Raw genomic sequence first — 12,541 nt, forward strand, 5'->3', positions numbered from 1 at the left:
AGGTTTCTGTGCTTCCAAATGGATTGCTCATAACTTGGAATATCTTTAGACAGGATGGGAAATCAGAATTGTTAAAAGAAATATGTCTGCCATTTCTCCTTCTCTTTGGTACTATTATACCTAGAAGAGAGAAACTATACAATCCATATACAGCCCAATTCTTTGTTCATCAGACAGGTATCATGCTTATTAATCTCTTTAATCCAACCTTGCTACATTTCTAAGAACATTCTTCAAAAAAATGAGATATTTTTATCCTTCAGTGAAAAAATACAGATGATGAAAAGCAGCTATGTAGTCAAGGTGAGACACAAAAAAAGCACAGAAACAACATGCAGCAGCTTGAAAGACTCATGTCCGTGCACAAAACTGGATAAAATAATTTGGGAGTGTGTGATTTGCAAAAGATTCAAGCTCTACCTCTCAGCTCCAGATGTCACATAGGAATGAAACATCTATTTTCATGTAAATACTTAGACAAAATCATTTTTAAAAGGTATCAGAACACAGGGACCAAACTAATCCCTACTATAAAATGAGGTAATTCTACCAACAGCACTAAACCCTGGCCCACATGCTTTATTTATAGCACTTACCTTATTCTGATAGATTCAAAGATCACATGACTACACATGCTGCACCTTCCAGGAATGTTTCATTCATCAAAAGAGGGAATGAATAGTGTCAAATTTTAATGCTAGCTCTTAAATTTTATTAATGCTTTTTAAGAAAATATCTCCCAATTCAGAACTCTTCAGCTTTACCGAGAGTTTTGGTTTTGGGTACAAAAAAAAGTGTTAAACTATTCATTAAGTTAAAATGAACCTTTTGTCTTTGCTTTTGCTTATTCTAAATAATTTGTTTTGTTTCTAGGTCTGTGCACTGAAACTGGGATTTTTAAAATGGCTGGGAACCGGCCATCCAGAGTTTTAAGGTAACTGCAGACATCAGCATTACAGAATAAGCATTTCTTCTTATAGTTTCATAGTTTCTAGGGTCAGAAGGGACCTGAGTAGATCATCTAGTCCGACCCCCTGCCATGGCAGGAAAGACTACTGGGGTCAAACGACCCCAGCAAGGTGTTCATCTAACCTCCTTCAAAAAATACATCTACAAAATAGATGTAGATACCCATGCTTGCGCATGTGTGTATGATCATGTATAAAGTCTACTCTGCTTAATAGTGCCACTAGCAGCTCAGCCAGTGATTCTGCTCTGCCCATGCATCACTGGGCCTGTGGCTCTCAGGCATCATGTTACGGCCCTGATTATTATGGTCCATAGCTACGTACTAAATTTAGGTATATTCTGAAATGAACTGGTAGGAGGACTACACCCAGCTTGTGGGACACCATATCAGAAGAGCCAGAAGGGAGAAAAGAGGATGATTAGATGGTTGAGAAGTGAACAAAAGAGAAACAGACAGATGTGCTTCCAGAAACCAAAAATGCCCATTCTCAGGGAGGTTGCTTGGTTGATCTGAGCCAATCTTGTAGCATGGACGAACTGCAGAATTTGGTCCAATGTGCTAAGGCATTACTTCCCATCTCGTGTCCCTTTCTCCCATCCAAGGACTGCATTCTTGTACACTGGCAATAAGTCAGCTCCCCAACAATCATTTGCTATATTAAGCATATAATTCATGATTTGTTACAAACAAGGAGACCTTAAGCTGAAACTGTTACTCTCTCAAACCTCTTTTTTTGAATGTGTTCATTTAGAAAGGCAAGGCAGAATCTAGCTAAGTCTCCAAATTCCCCAACAGCAAAGCCTATGCAGTAAAGAGAATGAACCAGCCTGAACATCCATGTTTAAATATGGGACTACCTGATAAAGGCTGGAGAACAACGATGAACAACTGGCCAGTTTAACTTATCTGCCACGTGCTGCTCATTCTCTGAGCCATGAAGTACTGCAACTTGTTGTTCACCAGCTTTTACAATTGTCTCATTAGGACTTTGTTTCAAGACATCTGCAACAAGACCTCAGCTATGCATGAAGGGCCAGTCTAATAGCCAGCACAGTTTCTAGACAGAATTTACCTAACTCCAGTCCTTCACCCTTTGTGAAGATGCTGACCATAACATCATCTACCAAATCAATTCTTTCTGCATGTACAAAGATTGTTTTAAGATGCCTACAGTTCTGTTTACCCTGCCCAATGGCAACAGGATCTCTTACAAGTCTGTCCTTTCTCATGTTCCTCTGTTACCACCTGTGTGTAACAAGGAAGACAGTGCAATTGGTAGAGTCCACTTGCTCTGTTATCAAACATCAGCCAGCCAACTAGAGGGAATAATTGTAGGGAATTGCATTCTTAAGAGGCTCTGGCATGAGCCACTTGTAACCAACTGGGTCAAACTAGCAACATGAATTAATTACTATGCAAAGGACTCCAATGGATATGAGATGCAACCCTTAAAAAATTTAAGAAACCAAAGGAAGTAATTTAAAAGGCCCCAGTCATGAAGGACTAAAACAACAAGTGAAAGACTAAGCTGTCCATGGATGCTTCCAAAGGGGGCACTGGAATGGAAATTAACACAACTGGAATTAATTAAATTAATATATTTACTGTTATTGTTTGTGAACTGTATTAGTGTCACCTTGGACTCAGGCCCATGTGTCAGCGCAGGGCACTACAGGAATTAAGTGAACATCACTCATTAGCCTAGTTAATAGGCTGATTATAAGAAATTGAAAGTCTGTATTATGTTAATATATTAAAGTTGTTTGTTAATTATTGTAATTGTACTTGGCTGCGAAAGGGAGATGTGGGAAATTATAAATTTATGAGCAGGGGCTGGCAAAATATGGCCTATCTGGCCTGCGGGGCCCCTAAACATTTTAGAAAATTAATATTTATCTGCTCTTGGCTGCCTGTCCAAGATGACAAGAGACAGGGGCAGTAAGATCCAGGGGAAGCCAGCAGAACTCAGTAGCACAGCCAGACCAGCCCCACCCTGCCCCATCCCCTACCCCTCCCAACTGGAAACCTCTGCCTGCAGCTGCTTTCACTGCTTCCCTGCATGCCTGCCACCTGCTCCAGCACCACGTGGACCCTGGCTACATCAATGGACCGCAGGAGCACAAGCTGCACAGTACCCCAGGGCCAGAAGTGGGGGAGAGGGGTACATATGCAATGAGGGAAGAAGGGAGAGACTCTGTGTGTGTGTTCATAGGGCAAATCCCACATGCACACCCTACCATACACATGCACCCCCCCTTGCACTGCCATACATGCAGGCCCCCAGACTCATACCCCACTCACACAGTCCAGCCACCCTCCCCTCACAAGCCTCATACCCACCCATACCCCACATATTGGCACACACCCCCACAAGCTCCATCACCCCACACTCACTCCCACACCCCCAGCCTCCCTCACACCCCCCTACAAACCTATACCCATCCCTCCATGCCCCCATCCCCCAACAACATACAAGAGTAAAACTTCAAGTTATTGTGCCATCACCTCTATGAACACTACACAAACACGTGAATTAGGACAAAAATGTTTTTGAAACCAAATTAATGAATGTTGTAGACGTTCAATTTTTAGAATACAATTTGGTATTTCATAGTTTCTAGGGTCGGAAGGGACCTGAGCAGATCATCTAGTCTGACCCTCTGCCATGGCAGGAAAGAGGTTAAACGACCCCAGCGAGGTGTTCATCTAACCTCCTCTTAAAAACCCCCAGGGTAGGAGCCTGCACCACTTCTCTTGGAAGTTGGTTCCAGACCCTAGCCGCCCTGACCGCTCTTGGAAGTAGCGCCTCCTGACATCTAACCTAAACCTACCCTCTGCCAGCTTGTGACTGTTATTTCTGGTCACTCCTGGCGGTGCTCGGAGGAACAGTGACTCCCCCAATGCCTGCTGGCCCCCTCTGACTAGTTTATAACAGGCCACGAGATCCCCCCTCAGCCTTCTCTTTTGGAGGCTGAACAGGTTCAGGTCCTGCCCTGCTGCCCCCGATCATGCGAGTGGCCCTCCTCTGGACCCTCTCCATGCTGTCCACATCCCTCCTGAAGTGGGGCGCCCAGACCTGGACACAGTACTCCAACTGCGGCCTGACCAGTGCCGCATAGAGGGGGAGGATCACCTCCTTGGACCTGATCGAGATGCATCTGTGGATGCATGACAAGGTGCAGTTGGCCTTCCTGACTGCATCCCCACACTGCCGGCCCATGTTCATCTTGGAGTCAATTATGACTCCAACATCCTTTTCCGCCTCCGTGCTGACAAGAGGGGAGTTCCCTAACCTGTAGGTATGGTGCTGGTTGTGCCTCCCCAGGTGTATCACCTTGCACTTGTCTGTGTTGAATCCCATCCTATTCTCATCTGCCCACCCTTGTAACCTGTCTAGGTCTGATTGTAGCCTGTTGCTTCCTTCTAGTGTGCCCACATCCCCCCACATCTTAGTGTCATCAGCAAATTTGAACAGGGTGCTTTTTACTCCCTTGTCCAAGTCACTGATGAAGATATTGAACAGTGTGGGCCCAACAACCATGCCCTGCAGAACCCCACTGCCCACATCCCTCCAGGTCGAAAATGACCCGTCTACTACCACCCTCTGGATGCGGCCCTCCAGCCAGTTGGTGACCCACTGGACTGTGTAGGTGTCAACACCACAGCCCCCCAGTTTCTTAATGAGAACAGGGTGAGAGACAGTGTCAAAAGCCTTCCGGAAGTCCAGGAAGACTATGTCCACTGCTACCCCTGCATCTAATGATCTGGTAATCTGATCGTAAAAGGCCACCAGGTTGGTCTGACAGGACCTGCCACTGATGAACCCATGTTGGTTGCCCCTAAGCATGCAGTCCCCTGCTGGCCCCTCCTGGATGTGTGCCAGAATAATTTTCTCGAACAGCTTGCCTAGGATCGAGGTAAGACTAACTGGCCTATAGTTTCCCGGGTCCTCCTTCCTCCCTTTTTTGAAGATGGGAACCACATTTGCCCTCTTCCAGTCCTCCGGCACCACTCCTGAACACCACGAGTGCTCGTAAAGCCATGCCAGGGGTCTTGCAATGACCTCGGCCAATTCCTTTAGAACTCTAGGGTAGAGATGATCCGGACCGGCTGACTTGAATACGTCCAACCCCTCCAGAAGCTCCCTAACTAAATCCTCGCTAACCCTTTTTTTCTGGTTCTGAGATGGCAAAACCCCTTGCTAAAAGGAGTACTTCTAGGGGCAAGGGGAGGGCCTTCTGCTGGCAAAGGTCAGGGGTTAGGGGGCAGGACTTCCAATCACAAGATGGTGACTGGGGGTGGGGCACCTCTCAAGGGGTGGGGCTACTGATGTGGCCCTCGAGAGCTTGCTTAAACTTGGTAAGTGATTCTCCACCTGAAATAATTGCCCGCCCCTGTTTAAGAGGCTCTAATGTAAGCCAGTTAGAAATGGTGGTTTTGTTGCACACAGGTGATCACTTAGAATGCAGCCCCCACCTGATTCCTTGGTTCCAAGTGATTTCTGAACACCACAAGTTAATGTTGCCAGACACAGAGGCCAATTACCACTCTCTCTAGGGCTTGAGTGCAGGCCGTTGACCAGGGTTGGTCATGGGTGGTGGTCTACCAAACATGCTGTAGTATGAGAATCAGCCATAGCAGAAAATGTAGAATGATTGTAAGTCTTTAAATGTTCAATAAACCATATCAAATGGGATTAATATAGGAGTGACAGGAGGAGAAACTATAACAACCTTGCTTGATTTCAAGTTTTTGATTAATATCCCAGAGATCTTAAAAAAATGTCTCAACCCACAAACAAGCTTCAGGTTTTGATCCACTTTTGGCAAGCTTTTTCTTCATTATGCATGGAAAGAAAATGAATGTCAATAGCCTAAGAACCACAGCTGTCTCATACACAGTCTCAAATATCTGAACAGCTTTGAACCGCTGTCCATCTAATATATCATATTACTAAAGCACCTGTCACTATAGTGTCTAAGCACCATGCAGCAATTAAAAGCTGCACACCCTAAAAGAGAAGTAGTCTCACAATCCCTCCCTGGCTTTCAGTGTGCTGTATGGATTTTTGTTCGACTATTTTTTGTCTTGCTTTACATGCCTTATCCTTCTGCATTCCAGTTTGTCCAACTGCAAGTGGATCTTGGAGAGATGTCACTACTGGACTGAAGCAATTATCAAATACTGCATTTGAACCTGAACATAGTCAAAGTCAGGCTCTCTGCCTGGACCTGCTGAAGTGGAGGTATCTGCCTACTGATGTAAGCTACCAGTTGTTGCCTACCTGGAGAGTACATCGGGTACTCTTTGTTTGAAGTGGTCCCAATCAACTGTAAAATCTTCCCTGTATTTTGCAATGGGTTTCAGCCCACAAGGAATTTACAGGCAAAAAAAGAAGAGGCAGAGACAGAGGATGAGGAGCTGGAGACAATTCAGAGAAAGGGAAAGATCTCCTTGAGCCTGGCTTTGAACTTGGCTGTTGCACTGTAAATGAAGTTGGGAACAATGCTCTGCAGCTGCCCAAGAATGTACAGCTGCAAGCAGGAGTGGGAGCAGGCAAGAGCTCGATAAATCAGCAACGTTGGCAGCTCCTTTATGCATAATGCTCCACTGAAACCCTTTCTTCTGATAATCCATCTCCAAATCACTACTACTGGTGTTTCTTTAACTGGCGTGGTAGGAGTCCATAGATGCCAGTACTGTAAGGTGCAGACATTCTATATGACCCCTTATTCTGGTGGACGGGAGCTCCAGTGATGTCTCTGATTAGTCATCAGGATGATGAAGGTAGTGTAATAGGGAATGTGAGCCTTTGGAAAGAGATGGAGAGTTTATTCATGAACACAGCATACTGCAGCACGGGGTCACTTCTTGGTACCTGGGTCACTACACACAACAAAAAAATGTGGAGTCGGGGAATTACATGTCAGAGTATGAAAAAACTTGGGGGTGACAGGGAGGACAGCTTTCAATAATTGTAATAGTTGCACTAAAAAGATGAGTACTGTATCTCTTTCTTAGACAAAATTTGCATCTATATAGGAACTAAAAACAGCAATCATATAAAGTTTGTGGGTTTGTAATGAGGTTGAGAAATGAACACAGCAAACCAGTCTACTGAAAACAGTTGGGATTTGCCATTCCTTCTGAACATCCTGTAGGAGGAAATGCAGTGGCTTCCTTTCTATATACCTGCACACTGTTCTTTTCCCCAGACTCAAAGCTCCCTATGGCAGCAGGAAATGGGCTGCAGATTTCATATTCCAAGTGAAAGCTCATTAAACAAGCTCACTGGTACAAGGACTGTTTGTGGCTAAGGATGGGGCATTGCCTACCACATTGTGGCTTCTATAAAGCTGCAAAAAAGTAAAATATAAAAATGACAGAAAAGCAGCTTTGCTTTGGGTTACCCCAGGGTGCTATCCAAATTGTCACATCTAAAGCCTGAACAGAATTTAGGATCTTGACTACACAGCTGTGTGACAGATGTAAATCAAATACATCTTTAGTCAAAGATGAAGAGAAGGGATAATATAGGATTAAAAAGCACATGTCTATGGATTTGATATTGAGGGATACCGAGTTCCTTTGTAGCCTATTGAGTCCAATGACGGCAGCAGGTGCTCAGGATCAAGCTGTGCATTTAATATAGTCCTCTGCCTGAAAGTCCTACAGAATAAAGAACTGGTTTTAGGCAACAAATATATTTCACAAAGCCACTGCTGAGTCCTCACATAAACATTTGACAGACACACTGGACAGAATTTCTGGGTTTTGTTCTGGATTCAACAATGTAAGATCAGACTCAAAAAGCAAACAAACACAGAACCATTCTGCACTTTTGGAATTCAAAACTGCATATCCTGATCTGTACAAAATGAACAGATCCTTTTGGAAAGACTCTATGGAATCACTACACTTTAGAATACAAGAATTTAATTGAAAATTATCTTTCTGCTCTAGAATACGTAAGATGTTTCAAAAATACTTGTTAGGAGAAAAACATTGACTAGTGAATGCTACAGATTAGTGTAGTTAGTTCTCGGTTATGTTAGTGCAGAGAGATGTTGCTTTCCACCTTAATACATTCTTTCTGGCTGTCAGAAACTTGACAAAAGTTGTGTCAGCAGCACTGTGATTTAGTTTCTCAAGTCTGGAAACTACCAGAAGGAACTTTTCACTTTACAGAACATGCACTATCTGAACTAAGCCCCAAATACGATGATGAACAAATGACAATATTACCAGTCTAGGCATGTATGGTATAAAGGAAATTAGGGAAGACATTTACAGCTATATATAATTTCACATTACTTTTAATATGCTAAAGAACTGCTGTCTGCAGTTGTCCTTCTTAGTATGTGAAGTTTGGATGAGCCTATATGTATGTCTATAGGCTTGCTATAACTACACAGAGAACACATCTAGCTACAGTCTTTACCAGTTTTTCAATAACCAGAAATATGTACATTTTTATTTCAGATTCAGTTTCTTAAGCCAAGCAAGTTATCTTGCTTATTCAAAACTGAAAAATGAAACTCATAAAACAGTTCTAAAAAATCCTTTCGAGTAGCCTGAGGACAAATCTTGTTTTTTATCTTTCTGAATTCTTTCTTGTTCAGTTTTTATCTCTACTATAAGTTAATCAAACTGCCTGCAGCACATAAACTATTAACAGAAAAACGAAACCTATATTCAAAGAATGATGTATTTCTCTATGTAATCATTTGAAAGAAAACACCCGAGAAAGTTACTGTATAAAAGTCAAAGCTCCCTGCCCTCCCCTAAAAAAACACAAGTGCTTGTCCATCTGCTCTGAGAATGCAACGTTTTCCATCCTAATTAGCTTCAGTGACTTTTATCATACATCAAGCTGAAGAAAAAGAGATGATCTTTCCCCTACCCTCCCACTCTCTAAAATTAACTGCAGCTACAGTACTAAGGATGAAACCGGTGCTGAATATTTCTTGGCAGGCATGCCATAAGTGCACGTGCCAGCAGTGTCATCTGTGGAATGTAGTAAAGCTGGCACACGAATGGTGCGATATCTTTCAGGGCAGTTCTCAGAATGGTATTTCCTCATGCAAAGAGCATCTTCAGTGTCATGAGCTCTTCAGGAGTCCATTTTTGTGAGATACATTCCATAAAGTGAGCCTCAGTGTTATTTTTAATGCAAATTTCCTGTTAGCAGTAAATATTAAAAGGATGCTTGAGGTTATAATTCACACAACGCAAAAAAGTTAGATCATACCATCCACTGGCATTTCTTTCCATTCCTACAGTCACATTCCTACAGCCTTATGTTATACTCTTCCCTTTCAGTATCTCAGAATGTAAACCTATTGTCTAAAATACTTTGGATAAGTGCAATAGGCATAAAGTCTCTTTCCAAGCTTTTTTAAATTTAAAAGCTTCTATTAATCTTCGAGTACTGGAGAGTGCTTATTATGGCACTTGGGATTTATGCGGTTTATAATTTATCAGAATACAATACAATAAAACATATGGTGCAAAATTACTAAACAGCAGTAGTCTATAGGCAATGAAATGGTAAAGGCTATTACTGTCTAACAGTGGATGAAATTTGTGGACATATAAATTACCTGCCAAAAATACAGGTTCAGGGTGATCAAAACTATTCATTAATTTGGCATATATGTTTGGTTGAAAAATAATGGGGAATTTTTTTTCTGAAAAGTTAAAAAACTTCCTTTCAACATTTTGAAATGAAATGTGTTGAACTGAAATGACCCAAAATATTCTTTCAGGGGTTTTTTTCCCCCCAGTTTCTAGTTTCACCAAGAAATTATTTCAGGCTACCCCAAAACTAATTTTTTCATACTATTCATGCTGGCCCCCAAAGTGAAGAATCAGTTCTTTGCATTGTGATGTCTCCCTTTGCAATTTCATATTCTACAAGCTGTTTATGAAAGTTTTCCAAAGACAGTATAGACAATGCAATTCAGAGATCCTCTTAAAGAAAGAACATATATATTTACTTACTAAAAACATCCCCTCTTGGTTTCTGCGGATCTATTTGTATCCTGTTGTCAACTGTAATTCCAGGGGGAGAGGTAGCTTCCGCAAGCACAAGGAAAGGGTCTTTCGTTGTTAACCTTGGGGGTCTTTCCGGTGGTGGTGTACTCAATGTTGTCGGTGGTGGAGGTGGAGGCCTTGTTACTGGTTTCAGTACTGGTCTTGTTGTAACCTGCTTCGGTGCAAACCTGGTAGTTGGTTTGGGTGCAGGCTGCGTAGTTGGCTTGGGCGTAGGTCTTACTGTTGGCTTGGGTGCAGGCCTTGCTGTAATAACAGCAGGTATATGTGGTGGTCTAAATGGCTGTCTTGTGCCTCCATTATCAGGTACCCTATTGGTCATACCACTGCTGCCCTTAAGACGTGTACTGTTGCCTTTGAATATGTTATATGGACTTGAAGGTTCAATCATAACTTTAGGAATAACTGCAAAGAGAGTGAAAATGGGAGGAAATTGGCACCTAAATATCTCTACTGACAAAATAAAGCCTAGTGCATTAATATAAAGTTGAAATCATTGTTCTTGTTTGATTTTTTATTGATTAAAGAGAAATATTTGAGAATCATTTCCACCTTATCATCATATGCTTTTAGAAAGACCACTTATCATAGTATTCGTAGGGACTTGGAATAGCTTGGAATAATGTAGAGTGGTAAAAAGGGAGTATATATTCAGTTGCCTGTAGTATTAAGGTATGGAGTAATGAGCAGTGGAAATGACAGCCTAATCAGGTAGCACAATTAATGAAAAGCTGGGGCAGAAACACGCATTTTTCATTAAGCTCTAAAAGTGACCAGGTCTGGACTTCCTCCTCAAGCAATTTGCCTAACCTATTCCAAACAGTAGGTTCTGCCACTAAGAACAGTACCCTTGCAAAGATATCTGAAGTAGTCCAACTGAATGCAGGGGTCATATGGGGGTTACCTTGTAAGTCTTCAAGGTAAATGGAATTGAAAATACTGGAAAGACTGAGACCTTTGTAGACATTAACTACAGGAGGTCCCTTAAGTTCACCCAGAAATGAACTGATAGCTGGTGAAGAGTACAGATATACTGTATTTGAATCATTTTGCCCAACTCAAAAAGTAGGAGAACCACAGCCAATACTAGATTCTAAGAAACTTTAAGTGTAGTTGGAGGTACAGGCTGGTATGGTTGTTGGGCCTGATCTACACACACAATTGTAACAGTGTAATTAAACATTTTATTTTAAAATATTTTAATAAAACTGATGCAAACCTATGTATGAGAGCTCTTAACATGATTTATGTCTGGCTTATACTGGCTTAGTTTGCCTTGGTAAATTTAGAGGTTCAAACTAAAGCAATGGAATTAGTTTTAAACAAATGTAATAATGTCTAGACACATGGAGCTTTCTTAATGATTTTAGCTAATTAAAACAGGTACAATTCTGTATAGAAGAGACTCAGATGTGACGTCATAAACCAAAGCCCCATCTGAGAAGGCGCACAATCTCTTCTTTAGAGGCAGCCCACAAAATGTGTTCCAGGATCATTTTACTATCTAGGACTCCAGGAACAGAGCCTAGCAAGACTCTAAGACTGAAAATCAGTTTAACCATGGGTGGGCAAACAGTTTTATCTTGAGGAGAAGCAGCAAGCTTTACCAGTTCTTCAAAAATGCTTTCTACTGCCAGTCAACATTAACTCTGCTTCATACTGATTGAATCTGAGCCAATTGGTTTTCATCCAGGTCACAGACTCTGCCAAATACTGGGAGAGCAAAGAAACAGTGTTATCTTGGCCCCCCAAAAATGACTTAGAGCTGCGTGCCATCCATGTAATAATGGCACTACACTCCATATTGCTTCACAATCTGCCCTACCATCACTGTATCCAAAAAGTGACAGAATTGTAGTCCCTACAAATGAGACCATTATCAACAGTATGTAAGGCTGTTAAAAGATTTATCATCAAGGACATCTGTTGATTGCCCTGAGGAAACAGCTCTCTTGTGAATTTCAACTGATTTGAAAATGGCATGTCAAGATCTGTCAAAGTCTTACATGTTTGCCACCTGACAGGCATCAAGATTATATGGAAATCACAAAGTCACACTGCAAATCCTAACTATTGTTATTTAGCACAGGTTTGTAACCTAACACTGAGAAAGTCTGTTTTTTATTCAGTACTTTCATGTCAGAACTCACCTGGCCATCTATTAATATAACTCCCAAATATCAAAATGTTTAAATCCACCATTTCTTAAAATACACTAGCATGGAACAAATCATTTTGATTTGGGCCTGACTTCAGTTAAGCATGTCAGCAAGTTTCAGTGCTTTGCTGAGTAGAGATGGACTTAAGGATGCACTTTACTGAATCAGGGCTATTGCTGTTAATGTTCTACATTTGATGTATAATTGTTTCAAATCTAAGATAGTAGTCACATCTACACATCACTGTACGGTGACATTGGTACAGCACTGTACTTTAGTACTTTCTTTTGGAAGTACTAAAGCACAGTACAGTATGGGTGGTTACTACATTGTGCGCGTGGTGCACAGTTAGATTTCG

General features: G+C 41.8%; 1 protein-coding gene across 2 annotated transcripts in view; it reads right to left on the bottom strand.

Moving 5' to 3' along the window:
- NPNT (nephronectin) overlaps nt 1–12,541 on the bottom strand; it is an 81,387-nt gene that overhangs the window by 21,017 nt on the left and 47,829 nt on the right. For both annotated transcript variants that reach the window (XM_090036758.1, XM_090036757.1), the window contains one exon: nt 9,974–10,429. In XM_090036758.1, the coding sequence (XP_089892884.1) occupies nt 9,974–10,429 (456 nt within the window). The remainder of the gene's footprint in view (nt 1–9,973; nt 10,430–12,541) is intronic.

The sequence above is a fragment of the Crocodylus siamensis genome, chromosome 2 (genome assembly GCF_052110815.1).
Source record: "Crocodylus siamensis isolate JL-2025a chromosome 2, ASM5211081v1, whole genome shotgun sequence".
NCBI lineage: Eukaryota > Metazoa > Chordata > Crocodylia > Crocodylidae > Crocodylus > Crocodylus siamensis.